The 27,737-nt window shown below is 41.9% G+C and overlaps 1 protein-coding gene across 2 annotated transcripts; it reads left to right on the forward strand.

Annotated features, from left to right (window-relative positions):
• Positions 1 to 340: 340 nt before the first annotated feature.
• On the forward strand, positions 341 to 26,843 carry LOC124280059 (proton-coupled folate transporter-like). Of its 2 annotated transcripts, none has more exons than XM_046715938.1 (7): positions 341 to 445; positions 11,294 to 12,369; positions 14,271 to 14,504; positions 16,525 to 16,608; positions 22,280 to 22,436; positions 23,652 to 23,752; positions 26,123 to 26,843. In XM_046715938.1, exons 2-7 carry the CDS (start codon positions 11,514 to 11,516, stop codon positions 26,173 to 26,175), a joined length of 1,485 nt encoding a protein of 494 aa, XP_046571894.1. In that variant the 5' UTR covers positions 341 to 445; positions 11,294 to 11,513; the 3' UTR covers positions 26,176 to 26,843. The 2 variants fall into 2 exon arrangements, with proteins under 2 accessions (XP_046571894.1, XP_046571893.1); XM_046715937.1 differs by lacking the exon at positions 341 to 445 and adding an exon at positions 461 to 696.
• Positions 26,844 to 27,737: the final 894 nt, after the last annotated feature.

Here is a 27,737-nt window from a genome sequence, read left to right on the forward strand (position 1 = left end):
GACTGGCATTCTGTTGACATGGGTGTTTGTAACAGGCACAATGGTCTGGGTAGTGCTAGTCTATCTCACAGTCCCTAAACCACATTATTTTCCCCACTGCCAATTAAGCTCTCTCTGCAGTGCTAAAGCCCTAAATAAAGTAAGTCTAGATTTCCTCAGGTTCTGAATCTCTGGTCTCCCTGGGGCTCCTTTTCAATTTAAATGGGCTTGTTTGTTACTATCAAAATTATATATACATGTATTCAGAAACTAAGCATTAGTGTAGGGTAGTGCGTACATTTTCGCATATGAAAACGGCCAAGTGAAAGCTCCACACAACACTTAGACCATACATCCGTCTGTGTATGGAGCTGAGGTAAGCCACAACAAAATGTCTGCGCGCATTTGATTAATTTCGCCACGCTCAGTAGACAGACATGATCCATCACAAGAGGTTAGCGTGGAGGTAGGGTATCATCTTTTTTCTTTGCTAACAACGATATGTGTGATCAGCATCGTTGTTGCAGATGTAACTGACATCAGCAATTTCTGGCAATAACTTACAATGCAGTGTGCAGAACTTAATGTGACTGTTGGATTAGCCGAGAGTCGCGATGGGGGTCCTCCGGGAAGACATGGCCCAATGTCGTGACTACGGGTCCCCAACGCGAATATCAGCACCTGTTGGCTTAGTTGAACAGCCACATTTTTAAGGCGGTAAGAATTCCGATCGTTCCGGACACTTTTTTTTCTTTTTTCTTTATTTACTACCTTTGATGCAAGCCTGATTTAATTCACATCTAATTCCCCACCTTCAGAAGCCTTCATATTGCTTTTAGACATAATATATGTTTTTAATTAATAAAAATTACACTTATGTATATGACTATTAGAGGCTCAAAGCCTCACCCCCACAGCTGTGGTGCATATTCAATCACAGGGGCTAACGTAAAGCTACAAATGGCATTTTACTATCCATTGCAAGGTATAGGTGGTAGGATGATTCAATAAAAGAAAAGCAAGAAGATTCGAGCTGGGTCAAGTTTATTAACCCCCAAACATACATAAGTAAGAATCTGTCCAGGTTAATAAACTACACAGTGACAGGAGAGACCCCCCACAAAGAGGGGTAATCCTCTGCTATGAACATAAAACTTAATTGGTACATGACAATACAAAATTGGTTAAATTGCTAAAGCATAAGAGAAGTGCTTATTAACTTGCTTGATGTCGATTAAGTGTGCGTGGGAGATAATGCAAAGCATAGCGAAATAACAGCAACTGACCAGTAAAACTACTGGGTGTGGTGGGAGGGTAAATAAACTTTGCTGCACAACACGGCTGCGGCCATGATAAAAAACATGTAAAATGCGGAATGCAACAAAAAGGTGGATTGTGCAATAAGTGGAAAAAGTTGCTGACACATTGAAATCTAACTACGAAATATAATTTATCACAAAATTAAAATTTTACTATCCATTGCAAGGTATAGGTGGTAGGATGATTCAATAAAAGAAAAGCAAGAAGATTCGAGCTGGGTCAAGTTTATTAACCCCCAAACATACATAAGTAAGAATCTGTCCAGGTTAATAAACTACACAGTGACAGGAGAGACCCCCAACCCCATTAGGGAAGGCCCGATGAGAAAAAGATGGAGAGACTGGAATCTCTGTGAAACTGTGGGGTCCAGATAACATAAAATAGGCATTACTGGCTTCAAAACCCAACTCCTGAATGTTGGCATGAGAAAGGCCCATATGGGCTGCCCACTGGAGCCTCGCCCCTTGAAAAGAATGTCCAGTTAACTTGACAGAGGCATGGCCAGCTCTATGTAAACAAGAGTTCACAAAGTCAAGAAACACAGAATATAACAAAGGTCTGTCATATTCATCTCTCAGCAAAGCACTCTTCTGTTCGCGATTTCAGCTGTAAATGAAAATAAAACAGTTTGGTCAGAGCTGTGACTGGGCACAGAACAGACTTCTCCAGTGACGGAAGCTGCAACATACACTTTCTTCTGATCGAACTGAATAGTCTTTGTCCAGTGTAACGTTATAACCGCTTCCTAGGGTGACACGACACATCCCCTACACACAACAGCTTCCCTTTGCCTGCCTCTGAAAGGGATCTGCACAGGAAATTAGCCAACGCCAATAAACCGTAAAGGCAATCATACATCCTGCCCAAACTGAGCAGGTGAAACATATTGTCCCAAGACAATGTACTATGTAGGGCCAATAACAATTCTGGGGTAACAGGCGTAGCACCATGTTGCTCCTCACCAAGCTCCTTCTCATACCCTGCAGAACATGGTGGGGTGTCCACAATGCAAAAGGATCCCCTAAATTATGTTGCTTGTGAAGGGTTCTAACAATACATATATAACTCCGTGATAGAGGCAAAACACAACCCCCTGAAATCGCTAAATATGCAAGGTAGACTGGAGTGTTCACTTTCGACAATGGCACAGGTTCAATGTTCAATAAGTGGCAGAAATCTAGGTAGCATTGCAAATGCTGTCTGTATGTCCGCTTGGTAGATTCGCTAGCCCATCCCTTGCTTCCGTAAGTGATCACCGACTGTTCCAACATCTCCCCGCGATCTCTTGTCGCCGACCACCTGGAAACGCGATAAACTGCATTGACATATGCTGTGAAAGCTCGGAAATACTAAAAGGCACATAACCCAAAGCATATACCGAAGCAGATGGTAAAACTGAGATAATCTTTCGGTTCATGCAGACGAGACAAGTATCTGCCACTACATTGTTCCTACCGGAATATATACAGCCTTAACTAAGAAGTTGTAGCAGGCACTAAGCCAAAACAGATGACGTAAGCCTGGCATGACACCATGAATACATGAAGAGCCCTTATTAATTGCAAACTTCGGGCCAGCCATATTGTCAGTGAAGACTACCACAGTCTTATTTGCAAAGTGGGGCCCAACGATCAACCGCTAGCAATAATAGACAAAGTCTCTTTCAAGTTTATGTGTGAATCTCTAACATCAGGTCTATCTTCCTGCCAGTTGATGTAGAAATAGTCCCCACAGTAATAGCCTGCACCCCTTGGTCACAGGCATCAGTCTGCAGGGATGTGATGGGCCTATTGTCAATGAATGATGTACACAACCATTGAAAACAGACATAAATGAAATCCACCAATCTATGTCCTTCTGAAAATCACATGATAGTTTGATTTTGTGTCCAGGCTTTTTCAGGGCAGTACTACAATCAATTATACTGACGCAAGAAAGTTCGCCTCCTTAACAACTCTACATGCCCAATTCAGTTTCCCTATCAATTGCTGTAGTTCCGCTTAGAGGCTCTTGATTTTGTGCTAAAGTTTTTGATCACATTCATGAAGTCTTGTAGTTTTGCTGTTGGTAGCGACAGGGTAAGAGCACAGGTGTCTACCAAAATGCCAAGGTAAATCAATTTTGGGAAGGTCCAACCACTTTTTCCAATTAATGTAAAAATCCAAGCTCTCTGAGAACCCTCAATAACACATTGAGTCCTTTCAAACACATGTCAAAACTCTTTTCAATCACCAAAAATCATCAAGGTATGATATCACAGTGAATCCATATCAATAGTGCATGATGCGGCACACTGCACTAGACAATCTTTGAAACATTTGAGGGCCCTTGGCACTGCCAAAAGGTAGACGTTTGTCATACAGGAATGTATTGTTCTTGTCACCTGAAAATTTCCAAGAGAGACCAGTCAACTTGTAGTTTGATTTATGAAGCTTAATTGATCTATACGCACTCTTCAAACTCAAATCTTTTGCCAGATAATCACCTGGCTTTATATATATTTGCAGGCATCGTCCAAATCCATGTATGAGCATGTAGTATCCTCCACATACGAAGTTCAAACCTCCATTCACCGGCAGACTTGCATCGCGTGAATTAGACGCACAGAACCATCCTCTTTTGGTATCGCACCAAGAGCTGAAACAATTAGAGGTTTCTCAGCACAAACTCCATAATGTCCCTGTTGAATTCCAAGGATAAGCTGCTCCTCAACTTTGTCTCTGTGTAACTCGAAAGCCGAGCGGTGGTTATGTTGATACACATTTTACACTGGAAATATCCTTGTCCACTAAATTAAAACCATTACTCACACCATTCAAAATATAACACCTGTCCACATCACTCTCAGGTAGGAGCCTAAACCATGCTTCTGGCTGAAGGCACCCATGGAGATGTGCATCACTATCTACTGGTGTCTGTCTACTTTCATTCCCTCGCTTTTTTGCAAACTGAGTGCTACGCTGTTGAAAGGAGTGATCTGATAGAGATCCAGTGACAGACGGTGCTGCTGGCGATGACGTGCAGCACCATGAGAGAAAGAATAGCACAGAGCACAACTATGGACAAGCTTGCATTTCGCTCTCCATACGGTTACAGTTATCCAGCGTTATAGCGCCCGCAGATTTCCTTCCATCTGGCATGAATGGACCTTTGTGAGATGCATAACGCTTTGTTACCAACATTCGAGTTCTGGCCTACCTCTTTCATCATGTGCATTGCAGCCCCAGTGGCACTAGTGGCTTTAGGAATCAGGTAGAAATTGCGACGCCCGGTTGGGGAGATCCCCAAGGGAATCCTCGGCTGCCTGCAGCTCACGATATTCTTTGTCGAATAGTAGTACACTGTGCCAGACATTATTAGAAGCCAGACGCATAATTGTTTGCATATATTTTATGTACCCGGATGCTCTGATGAAGGCAATTCCTTCATAATTCCTAGACTGGCGAATGTCCATTGTTCCATAGAAATCTTGCCCAACGACAATTTTCGGTGGTCCACCCAATCGCACTATAGCTCCACCTCCAATGTCAATTATGCTCCCTTCTTCCAAAATATCTAGGGGTTTGTCCATATATAATCTGTTATAGTCTTAGCTTTTTACCTCTTCCCATTGGACCGATCCACTGAGTCCTGGTGTACTGCATCCTACGTGTGCATGTTGACCGCCCTCCTGTTCAGTTCCTGATGATTTCTCTGACTCAATCTGTTTTAGTAGGTCATCTCTTTCTTTTTCAGTTGTAGAGCCTTTAATTCCCTCTCGAGGTCATTCACCGACAATTCCAACTCCTCCAAATCCTCCCGCCGCCAAGCCGGTGATACTTTACGGTTTTTCCCCGCCCAATAACTTCGAGTCGACACCCCGCGAGCTCCACGTGGGTTCGTCATCCATGTCGAAGTCATCCTCCTCCTTTAGAGCGCCAACATGTCCCCAAGCTTACTACCCGCGTTTTGACGTCTCTCCTGCGACATCATGTAACTGTAGAGTTACAACACACCAAACACGCCGGGAATTAGTGTTACTTCCTTACGAAACTTTGCTGCACAACACGGCTGCGGCCATGATAAAAAACATGTAAAATGCGGAATGCAACAAAAAAGGTGGATTGTGCAATAAGTGGAAAAGTTGCTGACACAAACGAACTACGTAAAATATAATTTATCACAAAATTAAAATCAATGTAATAATTGTCCCTGACGGGGTCCTAATTAGTACGATATTAAGACACACATCGTAAAGCAGGATAAATAACCCTCCCTTAATGTCAAGTGGACCGGCGCAGAGAAAGCGTTTACGATAAGTAGGCAGTGACGGCAATGAGCAAACCCATTTGGTTTGTAAAGGTAGAGCAGATATAGGCTAGTGCACATGCATTGCATGACAATGAAATTGATTCCACGCGTAGCTGAACACGCCTTACTCATAAGACTCTCACATGGTCGGTGTAGCAAGTCGGTAATATTCGGATATATAGATATATATTTCGAGAGAATTAAACATGTCAAAGTTAGGTAGGCACAATGTTATTAAGTACATGGAGAAAAAATGTACATCTTTGAAACAGGCACTGTTAAAAGCTAGCAATGCCACCAGTTTATCTCTCTCTTCACTGAGGCGCATCTGAGCAGAAGGTGTTGATTGTTTTGTTAGCCCAAGCAAGTCGAGAAGTCGTCCTGTGATTAAATCCCACCTCGATGATTTCAACCAGTGCGCCATTCTCCAGTTTGTGCAAAACTCATGTAGTGCGAAAACAACTGCCAACTCTTGAGATGGTCAATTATGCAGGTTCTCGAGAATGTTTACGGTTAGCTCTGAAGGAAATGGGATTTAGATCACCGGGCGCACAACGTAATCAAATCACAAGCTATTGATGGAAAGGAAAGATACAGTTGCAACACGAATGCAATATTTACGAACAATTAAAAAATACTGAGCTGAAAACCGCCCAATCCTCTTTAGTGATGAAAGGTGGTTATATTTCCACCCCACTGTCCCAAAATGTTGGCAACTGGAGGGTGACATGGATATAGGTGGCGTTCGACCACCGTCTGGGTCTAGATCTCCGGCTGATAGTAGTGCATGCAAGTTCTGAGAACTGATTTGGGGCAAATGCACTGCAAATATTTTACGCTAAACTCAAAACGACAGATGAGATGAATTTTGAGAATATCTCAAAATGGTTTTGTGAAAAATTGATACCCAATATTCCACCCAACTCCGTTATTGTTATGGACAACGCTCCATACCATAGCAAGCAAGTTGACAAGTGCCCAACAACCGCCAATAGCAAGGGTAACATCAAAGCTTGGCTAAAAAGGCACCATATTGCGCTCAACGACAAAATGCTCGAAGCCGAACTGTGGACTTTCTTGCCAGGTCTAACAAAGCCGGTCCCGTATATCGCATAGATACCATGCTTAAGCAACATGGGCATGTCGTTCTGCGGTTACTTCCATACAATGCAGATCTGAACCCAATTGAGTTGATTTGGGCCAATGTCAAGAAATATGTTGCCAGGCAAAACTTGCAGTTCACAAAGACATCGCTTCGGGCACAATGTGAAGAAAGAATGTCAGCATTCGCTTCCAAGGAGTGGTCGGAATGCTGTAAGCATGTCCAAGCTACTGAAGATGGGTACTAACAACGAGAAATCGCGGTTGAAGCAGAAATGGAAAACATCATTCATTCATTGTCGAACTTGGTCTTACGAGTGAATCGGATAGCGAATCAGAATCTAACGATTAGTGTTGTTATATCCCGCTGCCAGTATTAAGTAATAAGTTTACAGTTCATAACCATGAACAAGATATTATAAGGGATTGTTACATAGGTCCTATGACACCTTGGCATTACTGTCAGTTATTTCAAGCATGGCCAGGTAATGTTTATGCCAGGCAGAAGAAAGGTCTACCTTGCTTCATTACAATGTGATTCATTCTCTTGTGGAAAATAAATTTGTTTCATTTTCAGTAAGTACACATGTGTATCTTATGCACACACAATTGCAGACAGATGCACAGTTATGTTTTTCAGGTCACACTTCATATTAAAAGTAGATTCTGTAAAGGTATAAAACATAGTAACTTATTAGCCAACCATTAATGGTTATGAGAGACTATAAATTCCCATTAATTTTTTAATGTAACATGCAAACAAATGCACCTGCCACTGTCGAACTCGGTGTTTGCTGAGACAGGCCACGCAATTCACCCATTGCACTAAACTTCATCGCGGACAACCTGGTGCCCCTTCGCTAACAATAGCAAGTGCCAGTGGGCGGAACTCACGCATTCACATACAGGTCAATTGTTGGTGCTCAACTTATCCTTGTTTGCCAGTAGGTATGCGTTATTACACAGGGTAATTTAACTGCCACCTAAATAAACTGTATTAATACTATAATGTATGATAAATAATTTCCACCAAAGCACTTGTGATAATTAATGGTAATTAACACGACCAAGTAGGATAAGCGTTATTATGCGGGGTAAATAACGCTCACTGAGGTATATGTTATAACACAGGGTAATTTAACTCCTATTAAATTGCAAGGCAATAAAGTTTCTACCAAGGTTTCTACCAAGGTATGCTTTACAGCAGGACTTTCAACCCTCACGAGTGAATACATTATTGTGTCTACATTTTAATGTAGGTTAATAAAAGGGCCACTGTTCTATGGCTTCAGCTGTTAGTCTAACACTGTCATCTAGGACTCACTAGCTGCCACGAGATGATTTAATGGTGGACACAATGTCTGGGGGACATGAGACAGCGCTACTATCTGTAGAACAGTGGACATAAACTTTCAGACATTGTTTATACTCACACCGCTTGTGTTAATTCATTGTTTCAACCTTACAAGTAGACAAAAAGAATGTCAGATGCCCATTATATGCTGTTATTTGGAAATATCCCTGATATATACTCTTAAAAAAAAAGTAGTGGAACCTGAACTTTCAGTTGGGATAGGAAGACAGACATGTTATGAACGCACCACCATTTCTCTTTATCACCACCCCTAAACACAATCCATGGGATGCACGTGCACAACGTAGTAGCCCCATGCACGTGTCATTCTTGATTTTGATGATTTTCAAGAAGGTCAATAATCACTGTAAACCATTAATTTTGACAATCATCTTATATCACACAGTTGTTAGTGTTTGTTTCTAGTCGGTTTTGATTTGTTTGAAAATGAAAATCATACACATGCATATTTCACGCCATACACCAATCGTTCAAGAGCGATTACTGTACAAACATCTATGGTCATAAGGAAGTGCAAGTGGTGATGCCCTCTCAAAACATTCATTATGATCATATCAACATTGATTGACTCCGATGTATCTCCCAATTTTTTCAATAGTAAATTAAAAATGAAGTTCCCCTACTTTTATTTAAGAGTATATATAGTCAGATTTTAAGAAAGTCTCTCAACAGTGCAAGCATTTTCAGATTTCAGGTGTACAGATGGTATGAAGATTGATTTGGATCCCACTTTCTGTCACTTTGAAATGAAATTAAACTTCAAAATGTTTGGAATTATTATCATAATAAACTTTATGGACATGTTTTGCAAGCAGTTTGTAAAATAACTGAAATTTTAAGGGCTTACAAATATAGCTACATTTCCCAATTAATTCCACTGTATTTCATCTTTGTTGATCAAATGTGAGGATATGCCCTTCTATTGTGGGTTGACGTGTGGTGCAGAAAAGATCGTTAACCAGTTTAGATTTCTGGGATGTAATCCAGCTATGCACAGAAAACAATGCATTTACCAAAGGCAACATCCAGGCTCAGTGCCCCTTTAACTCCAACAAGGTATACACTGTAGTACATGATACATACACTCACCAAGTGTTACATTGTAATGCATGATAAATACACTAACCAACGGTTATATTGTAATGCATGATACATACACTCACCAAAGGTTATATTGTAATGCATGATACATACACTCACCAAGGTTACATTGTAATGCATGATACATACACTCACCAAGGTTACATTGTAATGCATGATACATACACTCACCAAGTGTTACATTGTAATGCATGATAAATACACTCACCAAAGGTTACATTGTAATTCATGATACATACACTCACCAAGGTTACATTGTAATGCATGATACATACACTCACCAAGGTTACCTTGTAATGCATGATAAATACACTCACCAAGGTTACATTGTAATGCATGATGCATACACTCACCAAGGATTACATTGTAATGCATGATACATACACTCACCAAGTGTTACATTGTAATGCATGATAAATACACTAACCAAGGTTTATATTGTAATGCATGATACATACACTCACCAAGGTTACATTGTAATGCATGATACATACACTCACCAAGTGTTACATTTTAATGCATGATAAATACGCTAACCAAGGGTTATATTGTAATGCATGATACACTCACCAAGTGTTACATTGTAATGCATGATAAATACACTCACCAAGGTTACATTGTAATGCATGATACATACACTCACCAAGTGTTACATTGTAATGCATGATAAATACACTCACCAAGGTTTATATTGTAATGCATGATACATACACTCACCAAGGGTTACATTGTAATGCATGATACATACACTCACCAAGGTTTATATTGTAGTGCATGATACATACACTTACCAAGTGTTACCTTGTAATGCATGATACATACACTCAACAAGTGTTACTTTGTAATGCATGATACATACACTCACCAAGGGTTACATTGTAATGCATGATACATACACTCACCAAGTGTTACATTGTAATGCATGATAAATACACTCACCAAGGTTACATTGTAATGCATGATACATACACTCACCAAGGTTACATTGTAATGCATGGGGACGGTGGGGGAGCCTGGTGGTTAAAGCGTCCGCTCGTCACGCCGAAGACCCAGGTTCGATTCCCCACATGGGCACAATGTGTTAAGCCCATTTCTGGTGTCCCCCGCCGTGATATTGCTGGAATATTGCTAAAAGCGGCGTAAAACTAAACTCAGTCAGTCAGTTGTAATGCATGATAAATACACTAACCAACGGTTATATTGTAATGCATGATACATACGCTAACCAAAGGTTACATTGTAATTCATGATACGTACACTCACCAAGGTTACATTGTAATGCATGATACATACACTCACCAAGGTTACATTGTAATGCATGATAAATACACTCACCAAGGTTACATTGTAATGCATGATGCATACTCACCAAGGATTACATTGTAATGCATGATAAATACACTCACCAAGGTTACATTGTAATGCATGATACATACACTCACCAAGTGTTACATTTTAATGCATGATAAATACGCTAACCAAGGGTTATATTGTAATGCATGATACACTCACCAAGTGTTACATTGTAATGCATGATAAATACACTCACCAAGGTTACATTGTAATGCATGATACATACACTCACCAAGTGTTACATTGTAATGCATGATAAATACACTCACCAAGGTTTATATTGTAATGCATGATACATACACTCACCAAGGGTTACATTGTAATGCATGATACATACACTCACCAAGGTTTATATTGTAATGCATGATACATACACTCACCAAGTGTTACATTGTAATGCATGATAAATACCCTAACCAAGGGTTATATTGTAATGCATGATACATACACACACCAAGTGTTACATTGTAATGCATGATACATACACTCACCAAAGGTTATATTGTAATGCATGATACATACACTCACCAAGGGTTACATTGTAATGCATTATTAATACACTCACCAAGGGTTACATTGTAATGCAGGGTAATTTTGTCTCTCAAAGTATACATTAAATATAGAATGCAGACTACTTGACATCTGCCAGGGTATTCTGTACAATGCTGTGTAGTTTATGTTGTGATGTCTGTACTTGTGGACGTTCATGTTGTTTTGGGTGAACCAGAAATAGTGGCTTTACATGTTATTGAATGAAATCATTTATCCTTTCAGATCTGGTTTGGGAGGACTTCCTGAAATTGTGGCAGACGACAGTTTGATCTGAATCTCTTGAAATGACCTTGGATTCTCTTACATCTTCAAAAATGGATGTAATTAGATATAGCTGACAACAGTTTGATCTGAATCTCATAACAGTTTCTCCTGAAGTTGTCCTAGAGCATTTACAGTGTGGTTACTGAATAGGAGCTTGGATTCTCTTACATCTTCAAAAATGGCCGTAATTAGATGTGGCAGACGACAGTTTGATCTGAATCTCATAACAGTTGAACCAGTTTTGTTTCTTTACATGATCGGATCCTTTCTGACATACCCAACCTTCCAGGCCTTTGTGTACAAGAAGGTCTGTAATGACAGATACAACCAGACTTTCTGTACCAGCATGCGCAACGGGACTTTCCAAGAGGAGCACAAAACAGAAGAGGATTATGTCCAATCTCAGGCCTCCTACTGGATTTTAAAGAACACTGTTGTGGATCTTGTTCCATCATGTTTGACAGTTCTGTTTCTGTATGGATCCTGGGGTGACAAAGTGGGTCGGAAGCTGCCTGTTATTATTCCCTGTCTGGGAGCAGCATTGTCTTCCATTGTCTACTTACTCCTGTCCATTTACCCTTCAAGTAAACTGGAGTATCTTTTGATTGGTGCGTTAGTAAAGGGCTTGTCCGGAGGTTTCCCTACCCTGCTGATGTCCGTATACAGCTACGTGAGCCACATTGCTGATCCCAGTAATAAGACTATGCGAATAGGGATCCTGGAGTCCATGACATTCTTTGCTGGAACAGTTGGAGTCTTCATATCCGGCGTCATGCTGGACAATACAAGCTACATGTTTGTCTTCGCCTTCATAAGTGTCAGCTTCTTCTTAGGAATGGTATATGCCATCATACGTCTAGAGAACATCACTGCCAACACAAGGAGACGTGAAGGTGAAGGTGTCTGCATGTACTGGTGTTTGACATCCGTTTTAGAATCTGGCCGTTGTGTGATGAAGAAGAGGGAAGAGAAGAAAAACCTCTATATCTTCTTAGCACTCATCATCTTCATCATCATTGTTATGGGAACATCATGTGAGTAGGTTTTTGTTGTATTTGTCAAACTGAGAACTGCATCTAATACACTATTCTGTATTAGTGAGTTAGTGAACATGGTGAATGAGTTTTACACCGCTTTTAGCAATATTCCAGCAATATCAAGGTGGGGGACACCAGAAATGGGCTTCACACATTGTACTCGAGTGGGGAATCAAACCCAGGTCTTTGGCATGATGAGCGAACGCTTTAACCACAAGGCTACCCCATCACCCCCTATTCTGTATTAAGGGGTGGTCAGTAGGGAAGGGGGAGGGTAGGATCAGAGGGTAAACATTACGGATGCAACAAATACTTTACGAAGCAAATACGATGTGTGTTTTTTGAATATATAGTAACAAATACAAATATTTATACATGAATACTTTTTGTTTGAAATCAAGCAATGAAAATGACAAGCATGCCATGGAATAGCTTAAGCTGAAACATTTAAATGATGCTCTCTACAAAGCAAAAATAGCAATACATCACAAACAGTAGTACATCACGGACAGCAATGACGCAAAGGGCCTTGAGAAAATTATATTTTAGCAACATTCCATTTTGCGTATCTCGCTTAGATAAACAACTAACTAGTTCAAGTGAAAACTCTTTCTTTAAAATATTCATAAATATTCTAGTGACCACGAATAATAAATTGAATTCATGAAAGCATACAGTTTGATTCACCTAATAAATGAGTGACTCGTAACAGAGGGGCAATGGAGAAGTGGTCTAATGGTTTAGGGTTGGAAATACCCCATATATTAGTGTGCCATGGTATGGTAAATATTGAAATGGCACGAATAAAAGATGTTCTCGGTGCCCTTTTGACACGCCCAATTGTTTAGAGACATAACTCACATTTAGTCATTTAATCCCCAAAACAATTATTTTTTTCCAAATTGAATAATACCATACATATTTGAATGCTCATAAACCCATTTCTTTATTTAACAATAAATTTCAAATGATCATCATCATTGTTATTTATTTTAAAAACATGTGGGCATACTCGATTTCTGAAAGGCACACCTAAAATATTTGTCTGGTGCCCTAAGGCACATTTAGAAAAAATAGTATTTCTATCCCTGTCAGGTTAAAGCATCCAATCGTCACATTGAAAACACGCTTTCGATTGTGAAGCCCATTTCTGCTGTTCCCGCCATGATATTGCTGGAATTTTGCTAAAAGTGCGATAAAACTATACTCACTCACTCACTTAACAGTTAGAGAGTATACAGTATAACAGGGCTCACCAAAATTTATCACAACTGTATGGAGGAAAGAGATGAAAAAGTTCAGATTCTAAGTTCACCACGCAATTTAAATGATTTACCTAACTTCTTAAGGGAAAGCAAAGGGTTAATCATACTGTGATATAAACTGTTCTCAGTTACAAAAGAAGTGTTCCTCGTTTCATGATATTTAAACATGACTGACAGTCCAGTAGTTGATACAAGGAGCAGCATCCATATTTATCGGGTATGATGACACGTAGTCAACCAGGTCACTCACCTCCCAGTCTATTAAGTCACCTATTCAGTTCAGCATCGGGTCCAGGGGAATTATTCTAACCTGGAATCCCCAGTAGCTAACCAAGATGGCGTGACATGTCAACCTCAGCCTCGTTGATGATGTAATCCCCAGTAGCTAACCAAGATGGCGTGACATGTCAACCTCAGCCTCGTTGATGATGTAATCCCCAGTAGCTAACCAAGATGTGTCATGTCAACCTCAGCCTCGTTGATGATGTAATCCCCAGTAGCTAACCAAGATGGTGTGACATGTCAACCTCAGCCTTGTTGATGATGTAATCCCCAGTAGCTAACCAAGATGTGCGACATGTCAACCATGTCAACACCAACCTCATTGATAGTGTAATTCTTCTTGTTTGACAGGTGAAATTGACGTCCTTCTCCTGTACACACGGCGACCACCACTCAGCTGGTCTCAGACAACATTTGGTTACTTTAAGGGCCTGGAGAACTTCACTCGCAGTTTAACCCTGGTCACAGTTCTGCCTCTGTGTAGGAAGATGAGGGACACCACTGTGGGACTATGGGGCTTGGCGTCCAAGATCATCGGCCTTGTGGTCCTTGGGTTGAGCACAAAGACATGGCTCACATTTTTAGGTAACCTGCTTCTCTGTTGATACAGGTTGATGAATGTTATTTGTCAGCTTCATCCTGAATCATCTCTGTTCCAGTTTGGTTATAAATTGATTCTGTAAACATTTACAAAGCCATATACTATGGAGACTGCTGATCAGTTTATTATCTTGAACTGTAATTAGACTTTTCTTTACCAGGTGTCAGTTCCCTTAATGAATATATTAAACAACCATGGCTAACTGTCCAAAACATGTCCCTCGTCAACCACCATGGGTCCTTGTCTAACTCCATGCTGTTCTATTGGAATCTACAACCATTACCACCTATCTAACACCTTGTCCTTTATTGGAATCTACAACCATTACCACCTATCTAACACCTTGTCCTTCATTGGAATCTACAACCATTACCACCTATCTTACACCTTGTCCTTCATTGGAATCTACAACCATTACCACCTATCTAACACCTTGTCCTTCATTGGAATCTACAACCATTACCACCTATCTAACACCTTGTCCTTCATTGGAATCTACAACCATTACCACCTATCTAACACCTTGTCCTTCATTGGAATCTACAACCATTACCACCTATCTAACACCTTGTCCTTCATTGGAATCTACAACCATGAAGCTGCGTATCCGGGTAAAATACGCATAGAAAATTTCCAATTACGCATTGAAAAATAATTATTACGTACCACTTACGCATTTAAAATGTTAGATATGCAAAAAGTTTAAAACAAATGCGTACAGAATGTATACTATCCAAAAAAAGAATCGCATAGCCCAGAAATCTGTTGTGAAAATGTTGCATTTTAAAACATGTATAACTCATCAACATATAGACTTTAGTGCATGAATTTTTACACCAGTTTAGAAGAAGGTAATGTCTATACAACCAAGTGGATACTTTTAGATAACGGAGACGTTGAGCGCGATGGTGACAATGTAGCACGGTCCCGACGTCGGGTCTCCTGGCTCTCAGACCAATCTCTTTCAACCTGTTCCGTACAGTTTGACCAGATATTCTCCGGTCCAGGCACCCTGGCTGCTGTGCTGTCACCCGTGGCAGTACAATCACGCAAATGTAGTACCCGGATGTACCGATCTTGGGCTGCAGTGGCGACTCGAGGTCTGCCGGTACGGGGACGGTCATTTGTTATACCTGTTTGGTTGTAACCAGCTGCAAGCCGTGATATCGTGCTCAGACTAACATTCAGACGCCTGGCAACAGAAGATTGGTAATCTCAAGCATGCATTTTTTCAATGGCGATGTTCCGTGTCGCAGAGTCAAGACCTGACGTAGTGATTTGACCTTGAAACTCCTTGAAAACGAATGCCAATTTCCGAAAGTAATCTGGATTTTTATTGCCAGACAGTGCATGCTCTTTGCTGCACAATTTCAACTGGAAGATGATTTCTGTTGCATTGTGGCAATGCCTTTTTAAGCCTTGTAAGAAATCTCATCAAAATCAACATTTTCAAGTAGAATCAATTTTTTACTTGTGCAATTGTGTAAAATCATGTTATCAACACTTTAGTTACATATTTTGACGATTGTTTGAACACAAAAGGTAATTAATAGATTTTTTAAAATACGAATCTCCTATGCGTTTCTTTATTGGGATAGTATATTTATAAAAATTGCTTGTGTAATGAAAAAAGACATTGATTGCTATCAAGTTGTACTGTTAGTATAGGACTAGTGTTGTACTGTCGGTATAGGATGAGTGATTTTTTAATGAAATCATTTCCATTATATTTAAGTTGGTTTTGATTAGGTATGACAAGGCAGAACATACCTGCTTAGTAAACTTACTCAATGACATAATACTTAGGTGACTAAAATGACTGAAATACGCATATATTTGAAAGCAGTGGGTAATGGAAAATGAAATACCTACTCAACATTCATAATACCCTTTCCAAAATAATACAGTGGGTACAGTACCCACATGAGCTAAATCTTATCTGGTGCTCTGCTACCTAACACTATCCCCTCTGTTGGAATCTACAACCATGGCTCTTTGTTTCAGTGGTAATATTCGCCATGTTTCAAGGCTTTCCAGCAACTGTTGTTCGGTCACTCATGTCCAGTATGGTCAGCCAAGGAGAACAGGGTAGGTCTTAGATCATGCTGGTATGTAGTAAGGCGAAACAGTGTAGATAAGGTTATATCGTGTTCAGGATTTTACGTGATGCAGAAATGTGTGTTTGGTATGAACAAATGTATGGAACTGATGCAGAAGACAGAGTGAGTGAGCAAGTTTAGTTTTATGCTGCTTTTAGCTATATTCCAGCAATATCACTGCGGGGGACACCAGAAATGGGATTTACACACTGTACCCATATGGTGAATCGAACCCGGTTCTTCGGCGTGACAAGCAAATGCTTTAACCACTAGGCTACCCTCTGCCACGGATACAGAAGAAAATATGTAATGCATCCCAAGGATGCACAATAATATTCATTGTACCAAATTCTTACAAGGAATATGTAGTTCCAGTAATCAAAATAAGTATTTAATCCTATGGTTGGTACTTTAAACCATTTCATTACTTCAGACCTCTGAAGATCTGGATTAGAATTGGTCTTCAGTAACCCATGCTTGTCGTAAGAGGTGACTAATGACCAATATGTAGATCGATGCTCATCATGTTAATCACTGGATTGACTGGTTCAGGATCCTTGAAATCAGTAAGTGCGGTACCTGTCAACCCAAAGGTTTGCAGGTCGAGGCTAAACCCTGTCATGCTAGGGGTGTTCAGGTAGCCGAGTGGTTAAAAGGGTTCGCTTCTCACACCAAGACCAGGGTTCAATTCTCCACATGGGCACAATATGCGAAGCCCATTTCTGGTGTTCCCCACCATGATATTGCTGGAATATTGCTAAAAGCAGCGTAAAACCAAACTCACTCACTGTCATGTGTGATTCGGTTAGCTAGACTGAAAATGGTACGGCTTAGATCATAGTCATATGTAGAAATATTAAGCAGAATTGGTCGGATTATATCATGTGTATATCGGCTGAACAGGGTAAGGCTTCGACCAGCTTGCAGTATACGCATACTTACTGAAACTGACAAATGTATGGATAACAACTTCTCTTTGTTACTTCAGTAACCCATGCCTGTCGTAAGAGGAGACTAACGAGATCAAGTGGTCAGGCTTACTGACTTGGTTAACACATGTCATTGTATCCCAGTTGCATAGATCGATGCTCATGCTGTTGATCACTGCATTGTCTGGTCCAGATTTGATTATTTACAGACCGCCGCCATATAGCTGGAATATTGCTGAGTGCAGCGTCAAACTAAGCTCACACACTCACTCTTTTATTTTGTACATGGGATGTTTTGAAACGGGTACTTGTACCATTATCCTGGTTGACAACAGTGTAAGAATCATTGCATTCACAAAATAAAAGAAGTTGTTGTCCATAAATTTGTCAGATTTTTCCTTATCCTGACTCATGCTCTTTTGCTTGTCTCCTTCTTCTTGCGAATGATATTTGAACACTTGAATCCCCTTTTGAAGCTCCCTTAAAAAAAGCGGACGTAAAATCACTCACCCCACAAGTAGCCTCCCTTTGCCCTTTGGCGCTCTTATTGGTCACCTGACCAGCCATGCTTGTCATTCTCTCCTTCTTCACCCTAGAGGACGGTTGTGAGAGCGCCTGGATCCAATTTTTGTCTTAATTATCTGTTTATTCACATTGTTGACGTGATATTTCATCTTGTTTACAATTGATGAAAAACTTGCATTCATTGCAGGTACCGGTTGTCTGCTGCTGATCCTCATCTATTATGTCCTAATTGCACTTCCACATGCTTCCAGCTTTAGCTGCCAACTTTATCAGCATTTATCTGAAATTGAATTTAATAATTAATTATTCCATCCTTAGACGTGCTAAGGACAGGTCTAGACGGCATTTACAAGTCATGTCTAACCTAGTGAATGCGCTGATAACCGTTTATTGCTGGCTGCTGAGATTCGCCATTCCAGTGAATTGCCGGTTGCTACTACGGAGCATTTTGCTGTGGCAGAGGGGAGCTCCGGCTCCAGGAAGAGGTCGTCAACGTCGGAAGTAACCTCGACGCAGTCTAAGAAGACCAGGGCATTGTCTTCACAGAAAAAGAAGTCATCTGCAGATGAGACTTCGGCGAAGTCTTGCCATGGGGCAGCGCAGAAGACGAGGTCCTTCTCTGCAGACATCATCCCCCTAGACAAAGTAGACGTGTATGACGAGCCAATCACCCTCATTCCTGAAGTAGTAGTTAAGGCGAGATCCTCTTCTACAGTGACGTCAGCAGTCATCTCAGCTCAGTCAGATGATCTATCAACGCAGACATCAGGTACCAGAGACGGCAGTTCTTAATAATAATAATAATAATAATAATAATAAATGCATATTTATAATGCGCCCCTTCCACACCCTAAGGCATGCTCAAAGCGCTACAGAATATTTACACTGGAGTATTTACAGATGAAGTTACACATAATATACTGAGAAAAGGTGGGTTTTAAGTCTGGACTTAAAAATGTCAATTGTGGCAGAGCTTTTAAGGGCACATGGGAGAGAGTTCCAAAGCACAGGCTCGGAGTAAGAGAATGATCGGTGTCCCGGCTGATTTCAGTTTGTAGGATGGGATGACCAGTCGGTTTTGTGTGTTTGAGCCAGTTTGCGTGCGGGGACATACGGATGTAGGAGTTCAGACAAGTAGGAGGGAGCCAAACCATGGAGGCACTTGTATGTCAGACAGAGGATCTTAAAGTCAATTCTGGCCCTAACTGGTAGCCAATGCAGTTCTTTCAACACTGGTGTTATATGGGAACGTTTAGAAGTCTTGCTGATGATGCGGGCGGAAGTATTTTGGATCTTCTGAAGCTTATCAAGGAGTTTAGAACTGAGGCCTGAAAGGATGCTGTTACAGTAATCAAGCCTAGATGTAACAAGAGCTCGAACAAGGGCTTGAGTTGCAGCAGTTGTCAGGTATTGCTGAATGTTACCAATGGATCTTAGATGAAAGTAGCAGGTCCTGCTCAGACGGTTAACATGAGCATCCAGAGTCAAGGAAGAGTTGGTCTGTAGTAATCCTTCCAACATATCCGGTATACAACACAAACAGGACTGGACCAAGGACTGATCCCTGTGGCACCCCACATGTGATTACAGTGCCTTTTGATCTCTCAGTGCCAACAACAACAGATTGCTGTCGGTCAGACAGATAAGACATCACCCATTGAAGGGCATGACCTTCAAGTCCGTATTGTTGTGTGAGCCTGGACAAGAGCCTATGGTGATCGATTGTGTCGAAGGCTGCAGAGAGGTCCAACAACACTAGAGCAGCAATCCTACCATCGTCGAGAGCACAACGAAGCTCATTCGTCACTTGCAGTAAGGCAGTCTTCATACTATAGTATTGCCGATACGCTGACTGGAATTCATCAAGCAGAAGATGTTTAGAGAGATGGTCTTTGAGTCTGACATGCACGGCCTTCTCAATTATCTTGGAAATGAAGGATAAATTTGAGACAGGTCGAAAGTTCTGAAGATTCTGAGAGTCAAGATCAGGTTTCTTTAGCAGAGGTTTGACTACAGCATGTTTGAATCTGGATGGAAATACACTACTCTCCAAACTTGAGTTGACAATTTTGGTAATGCTGTATACTGTGAAGACAATATTTCCTTTTAGCGGGAGATGATTAAAGAGGTGGTAGCATTTCGGCACACGTTCTTCGCAAGTGCAGCGGTCCCTGGAAGAAGCCTCATCACTCTCAGATGCGTCGTCATCTGCAGCAGCAGCAGCCGGAAGGACCTTCAAAGGAGCCTTCGCGCAGGAGCAGGACTAGACGTTCTTCGGAGTATCGCAGAAGTCGGACACATGGATCATCTTCACCCTTAGACGCGGATCTTCGTCGTGAGCCTGCGTGCAGGCACTCCTCATCACGGAGAAGAGAATCCACACCTTCACGAAGGCAGAGGGATATGTCTCAAGATTCAAGGGAAGATTCATATTCCAACCAAAGTCTTCTGGCAGGCAGGGACTCACGTGGATCAGAAGCACTCACGTACAAGATATCTAATGATGATTTGATACGTTCACCTTTCACCTATCGACCAGATAGCTCAAGTACAGGAGAATCTCAACGCAGCCTTGGTAAGGCTACGAAGTTCCAGAGTCAACATGTCCCGACGTTCAACGCTAGGAAATTCCCACTACTTCATTTGGAACCCTTCATGAAGGCACCAGAGATTGATGAGAACTACAAGATCATCAACAACTTCCATTGCGGAACTTAAACTACTACTAGACGTACTTGTTTCGTGCTAGACAGATCCAACATCAGCAGGCTTGACCCTTGTGAGGAAGGGGACAGATTGAAAGTTATCACTGGCCTAGCATTGGCATTGTCGCAGTCTTCAGCGTGACATCGTTTTTCACGGTCATCGTAGCGAAGAATCAACTCTACAAGAACCTTTGTGTATTCAACACAATTGGTTATTTTACGGCGCTTCATTGAGACCGATGACTACAGTCTACAAGTAACAGCATTAAGCATTATCTTCAGTGAAGAAGGAAACGATCACAACAGCCAGGGAGACAGTCTACCTACATCGGTATTACGTGTCGATATCCTTCGCGCATTTTCCACTCAGCCTGCTATACACGTGTTCACTTAGGTAACTCCGGGAGGTTACGGACAAGGCCGAGTGTTAATGTAGAAATCATGAATGCACAAGATTTTCTTGACATATTATCGGAAGATTGAAGAAATAAACTTCCAGTCATGATTCCAGAACCGGACATTGCTCCGCTTCCATTGCAGACATGGCAAGGGTTCCACTGTCTACTTACCTACAACATAGGATATGAGCAGATTTCTGGGAAGATGTCGCATGGTCGTCTCAGAGGATCATTGGGTCTAGATACAAGCCATGGTATCTCAAGCACTACTCTCTCCGTTACCACTATGAAGTTGGCAGAGCCTACTCGGTCTTCTCACATCACCTCAAAGACATGACTCGCAGAGGAAGACTACAACTGCGCTTTCGAATCCCTAGAAAGGACATCCTACGAGTTTTTAACGCACAAAACTCTGTTCCTGATCGCTTTGGCAACAGCAGCAAGGATGTCGGAGATACATGCTCTGGGCTTTGAATGAATACGATTTGATGCACATCGTAACATCGTACATCTAGGACTGAGATGGGATTTCATAGCAAAGAACCAGCTGCCCGGTCAACCAGACAGACAGTTCCACATCCCAGCACTCTCTACAGTCCTTGGGCCACAGGATATCCAGGATCTATCCTTATGCCCAGTCAGAGCATTAAAAGTCTACTTACAAAGAAGTAAGACGAGGAGACGAAAATAAGGATAACTATGTCATTTTCTGGCTAAAATTGATATTTTATACTTATCCTGACTCATGAGGTCAGCCCTCCCAACCTCCCCTCTGGACCCTCTGGATTTCCCGGTAATCTGGGTGTCGGGCTCATATACGGAGAGAGTGACGAGCATGGCTGGTCAGGTGACCAATAAGGGCGGCAAGGGCAAAGGGAGGCTACTCATGGGGTGAGTGATTTTACGTCCGCTTTTTTTAAGGGATCTTCAAAAGGGGATTCAAGTGTTCCACTATCATTCACAAGAAGAATGAGACAAGCAAAAGAGCATGAGTCAGGATAAGTATAAAATATCAATTTTAGCCAGAAAATTATTTCTTTATACCTCCCAACTTCTAAACTGCCAAACTAACTTGTGAAATATGTTCATCTTTCTGTTACCAGGACGACTGTTTGGGCTGGTGGCTGCCGTGGAGAGCATTGCAAGCTTGTTGGCATCTCTCCTCTTCAATCAGCTCTACCCATTATCTCTTGGTTTCTTCCCAGGCTTTTGTTTCCTGCTAGCCGCTGGTCTGTTTGTCATTGCTGTAGCCCTTATGCTGTAAGTGGTCAACAAACTGACTGAAACCCTCATTTAAGAGGATTTCACTATTTTATGCACAGTAATAACCATTATCGTTTTTGGGGGCAGTGGGGTAGCCTAGTGGTTAAAGCGTTCGCTTGTCACCCCGAAGACCCGGGTTCGATTCCCCACATGGGTACTATGTGTGAAGCCCATTTCTGGTGTTCCCCGCCGTGATATTGCTGAAATATTGCTAAAAGCGGCGTAAAACTAAACTCACTCACTCACTCACTCACCATTATCGTTTTTGCGACATCATTGATATATGATCGCAGATAAGCCCATCTTAAAGAGCTGAGATCCAAAGTTCACCCCTAAAATCAGTATCAAAATGGTATCTTCTGTACATGAGCCGAACCACCAACCTTTGATCATCTTCTCGTCATGATCAGTCTCCAGAAATAGAGTGTCAACAAATCTATATTGAATTATGCAAGTAAATCTTGTTGTTACACTGTCTTGCGATAAAACGTTCTTTGCATTTCAGGACTTCGTAATCTAGTGTATAAATATTAAATAAAATGGCATTCAATAGTGTTCATATTAATTAAAGTGAAATCGTGTGCTCCTCCAATACAACATAAAATGTGTACAGAACATCCCATGGTTTTACATGTTGAATATATACTACCTATCAAAAGTTTAGACTCACTTACAGCACTTGCTATATGTTATGTATATATACGTGGTTACATTGAAGATGAATTTCGCCACTAACTTGGGGGAACCAACAGCAAACATTATGCAGATGAATTGCATTAGGATCATGCATCAATTTGCTGAAAAGCATGTGCATGTATCGTGCATGTAAACAGCTGCGTTTTGGTGTAAAGTTTTGGTAAGAATTCACCAATTTTCACTGAGTTTCATCATTTATTGAACTCATGACAATAATCTTTCCAACGTTATGGATTTGTTTTACAATTCATCAGTTCATGTGTAAACAGTACCCTTAAACGGATTAGCAAAATCTAGTTTAGATCAGTTAACTGAAGTAAGTGGCTACATTTACACTAATGAGTCTAAACTTTTGATGGGTAGTATATAAGGGGTGGTAGGGTAGCATAATGGGTATTGATTCCCCACATAGGTGCAATTTGTGAAGCACATTTGTGGTGTTCCCAGATGTGATATTGCTGGAATATTGCTACAAGCGGCATAAAACTAAACTCACTCACATGTTGAATGTTTCAGATGGCTTCATCTTGATTCACAAAGACTAGCAGGCTACAAAACTCTACAAGAAGATCAGACGGACACAGACAGTCCAGAGAGTGACAGATATGTCATAGTTGGTAGGTCTACCCAGCACAGATGAGACGTCCCAGGCAGTTGTCTCCCCTAGACGAGAGTGTCCACTAGGTTATATCAATGTAATAAAAACATGAAACGATTTGGATATGTTGATGCCAAGTCACAGGACGTAAATTTGGCGAAGTAGCGGCAGGGTATCCTGGAGGTTAAAGCGCTCACTTGTCATGCTGAAGTTGTGGGGTATCCTGGAGGTTAAAGCGCTCACTTGTCATGCTGAAGTAGCGGGGTATCCTGGAGGTTAAAGCGTTCGCTTGTCATGCTGAAGTAGCAGGGTATCCTGGAGGTTAAAGCGTTCGCTTGTCATGCTGAAGTAGTAGGGTATCCTGGAGGTTGAAGCGCTCACTTGTCATGCTGAAGTGGCGGGGTATCCTGGAGGTTGAAGCGCTCACTTGTCATGCTGAAGTAGCGGGGTATCCTGGAGGTTAAAGCGCTCACTTGTCATGCTGAAGTAGCAGGGTATCCTGGAGGTTGAAGCGCTCACTTGTCATGCTGAAGTGGCGGGGTATCCTGGAGGTTAACGCGGTCATTACGCTTGTCATGCTGAAGTAGCAGGGTATCCTGGAGGTTGAAGCGCTCACTTGTCATGCTGAAGTAGCGGGGTATCCTGGAGGTTAAAGCGTTTGCTTTGTCATGCTGAAGTTGCAGGGTATCCTGGAGGTTAAAGCGCTCACTTGTCATGCTGAAGTAGCGGGGTATCCTGGAGGTTAAAGCGTTCGCTTGTCATGCTGAAGTAGCGGGGTATCCTGGAGGTTAAAGCGTTCGCTTGTCATGCTGAAGTAGCGGGGTATCCTGGAGGTTAAAGCGTTCTCTTGTCATGCTGAAGTGGTGGGGTATCCTGGAGGTTAAAGCGTTCGCTTGTCATGCTGAAGTAGCGGAGTATCCTGGAGGTTAAAGCGTTTGCTTGTCATGCTGAAGTGGCGGGGTATCCTGGAGGTTAAAGCGTTCGCTTGTCATGCTGAAGTGGCGGGGTATCCTGGAGGTTAAAGCGTTCGCTTGTCATGCTGAAGTGGCGGGGTATCCTGGAGGTTAAAGCGTTCGCTTGTCATGCTGAAGTGGCGGGGTATCCTGGAGGTTAAAGCTTTCGCTTGTCATGCTGAAGTAGCGGGGTATCCTGGAGGTTAAAGCGTTCGCTTGTCATGCTGAAGTAGCGGGGTATCCTGGAGGTTAAAGCGCTCGCTTGTCATGCTGAAGTGGCGGGGTATCCTGGAGGTTAAAGCGTTCGCTTGTCATGCTGAAGTGGCGGGGTATCCTGGAGGTTAAAGCGTTCGCTTGTCATGCTGAAGTAGCGGGGTATCCTGGAGGTTAAAGCGTTCGCTTGTCATGCTGAAGTGGCGGGTATCCTGGAGGTTAAAGTGCGTTGGAGGCTTGTCATGCTCATGCTGAAGTGGCAGGGTATCCTGGAGGTTAAAGCGTTCGCTTGTCATGCTGAAGTGGCGGGGTATCCTGGAGGTTAAAGTGTTCGCTTGTCATGCTGAAGTAGCAGGGTATCCTGGAGGTTAAAGCGTTCGCTTGTCATGCTGAAGTAGCAGGGTATCCTGGAGGTTAAAGTGTTCGCTTGTCATGCTGAAGTAGCAGGGTATCCTGGAGGTTAAAGCGTTCGCTTGTCATGCTGAAGTAGCAGGGTATCCTGGAGGTTAAAGCATTTGTTTGTCATGCTGAAGTGGCGGGGTATCCTGGAGGTTAAAGTGTTCGCTTGTCATGCTGAAGTAGCAGGGTATCCTGGAGGTTAAAGTGTTCTTTCGTCATGCCGAAGACTTGGGTTTGATTTCCCCACATGGGTACAATGTGTGAAGTCCATTTCTGGTGTCCCCTGCCGTGATATTGCTGGAATATTGCTAAAAGCGGCATAAAACCATACTCACTCACTCACTCACTCACTCACTCACTCACTCACTCACTCACTCACTCACTCACTCACTCACTCACTCACTCACTCACTCACTCACTCACTCACTCACTCACCATGTGTTGTTTTCAATACGCAATTTTTATTAGATTCATGGATGTGAGGATGGAAACTGGACTTCTATTGTTTGTGATTTCAGGAAGATGAAATATTGAAGTCAGTTTTTCGTCGTCATTGTGGAGATGGAGGGGTAGTTTAGTGGTTAAAGTGTTTGTTTGTCATGCTAAGGGTCCAGGCTCGATTCCCCACATGGGTACAATGCATGAAGCAGATTTCTGGGGTCCTCCGCCGTGGTAATGCTTAAGTATTGCTAACTTGCTCACTTTGCACAGACTCCTATAACATAACGGAATACAAACAACACATGCACTTGAGTACATGTACATAAGTTTTAAAACCCAACTCACTCACTCACTCATCATCATTGTGTTTTGTTTTGACCTAGGGGAGGAGGAAGTAAAGGCAAACCACGTGACAGGAGGGCCTGATCAGATCTAGGAGGTCAACGTGGCGATATGCTGTGTGAGAAAAACATTCCTTACCCAGACACTTCCACACGTTAATCACTGAAGAGAATACTCGATTTGTCCGTTGTGATCTACACCAAAAGTATCAGATTGTGCTCTTTCTATCGACCACTTTTTTTTAAAGTTCCTGACTAAATATGTTGAGGCTTTTTTTTTAGGTCTGCGTGCATGTGTGTGTGTTAGTGTGTCACTGTCAGTGTGTGCAGTAATCTCTGAGTTCGTTTCCTCACAGTAGAGCATTGGTTTACATTGGGTTCAATTTACCAGATAAGTACAGTGACCTGGTTCAGTGTATGGTTAAAGTGGCCTTGGTTTTAGCATGGGTACTGCTACAGCCGAAATAATGCCTACTTATACTCTGTAAAAAGAGGCGGTCGAGTAGCCAAGTGGTTAAAGAGTTCGCTCAGCATGCCGAAGGCTCGAGTTCAATTCCCCACAATGTGTGAAGCCCATTCTGATGTCCCCTGCCGTGATACTGCTGGAATATTGCTAAAAGCGGCATAAAACTAAACTCACTAACTCACTGAAAAAAGAGAAATTGGTTTTCACTTGTTTACTTTGTTCAAATTTGGCTCACTTACCGCAGCTCATCATGGGCACACATGAACCAATTGAATGTCAAGGTGAAGGTCATCTGTTCTCAATATCTTGTATGGCCCCAATGAGAGTCCAAAACTGCCTGGCATTGTCAGGATGCCACCTCGATCTGGCCGTCTCAGGCAAATACCTTCAGCATGCAGATTGTTCCTCACAGTCTTGGCTGAAACTTCATGTATAGCATTTCTGGTGTTCCCCGCCATGATATTGCTGTAATATTGATAAAAGCGACGTAAAACTAAACATACTCACTCACTCATGTATGGCCCCCTGTAGCTGTAGAGGTGGTCAGGGTGAGTCTCTCAAGTGACGAATCTGTCCTGCTGCAGTTGTGACTCGTCAGTCGGATCTGCGTAGGTCACGTGTTGATAACACCATCTGATAACGGTTCTACAGTCTTGTAATGGTGCTTGGCGATACATGGAAAAACCTGGCTGTGGCCAAAGTGAATTCGCCTGTCTGCTGTTGGCCAATGGTGTTGTTGCAAGGGGTTTCTGTGTCGTCATATTTTTTCACTTTTCACTTGCTGTATAAGTGTGATGACAGAAACCAGTGTAGGAAAGATAGCCCCGAGACGGGTGAATTTTGTGGAGGACGGGTTAAAAAAATATCTAGTCCGTCCTCATGTTGGGTCAATTTTAGCAAACCGATGACATATATATAATGATTATAACCTTTTTGAATATTTACTGCCGAAGGTGTTTTATTTATATTTGGAGGACAGGCTAGATTTTGGCAGGACTGGTAAAAAATTGACCTGCCAGTCCTGTGGCCAGGCTAGATTTTCTACATCTTTCCTACACTGCAGAAACCCATTGTTTTCACAGCCCAACAATCCATGTTACACATTTAGTTCATGTTCGTGTGTTTGACTGTGTGTTTGTTAGTTTGATAGTTTGTTTTAGGGTTTCCCCTACCTTTTCAGGGCCTAGATTT

This window comes from Haliotis rubra, unplaced genomic scaffold (genome assembly GCF_003918875.1).
Source record: "Haliotis rubra isolate DU_JTF1 unplaced genomic scaffold, ASM391887v1 Scf26, whole genome shotgun sequence".
NCBI lineage: Eukaryota > Metazoa > Mollusca > Gastropoda > Lepetellida > Haliotidae > Haliotis > Haliotis rubra.

Excerpts from the sequence above, each read along its gene's own strand:
- LOC124280059 (XM_046715938.1), top strand. The coding sequence starts at position 11,514 with ATGGCCGTAATTAGATGTGGCAGACGACAGTTTGATCTGAATCTCATA. Across the intron at positions 12,370-14,270 it reads CATTGTTATGGGAACATCAT|GTGAAATTGACGTCCTTCTC; the intron begins GTGAGTAGGTTT and ends CTTGTTTGACAG. Across the intron at positions 16,609-22,279 it reads GGTCAGCCAAGGAGAACAGG|GACGACTGTTTGGGCTGGTG; the intron begins GTAGGTCTTAGA and ends TTCTGTTACCAG.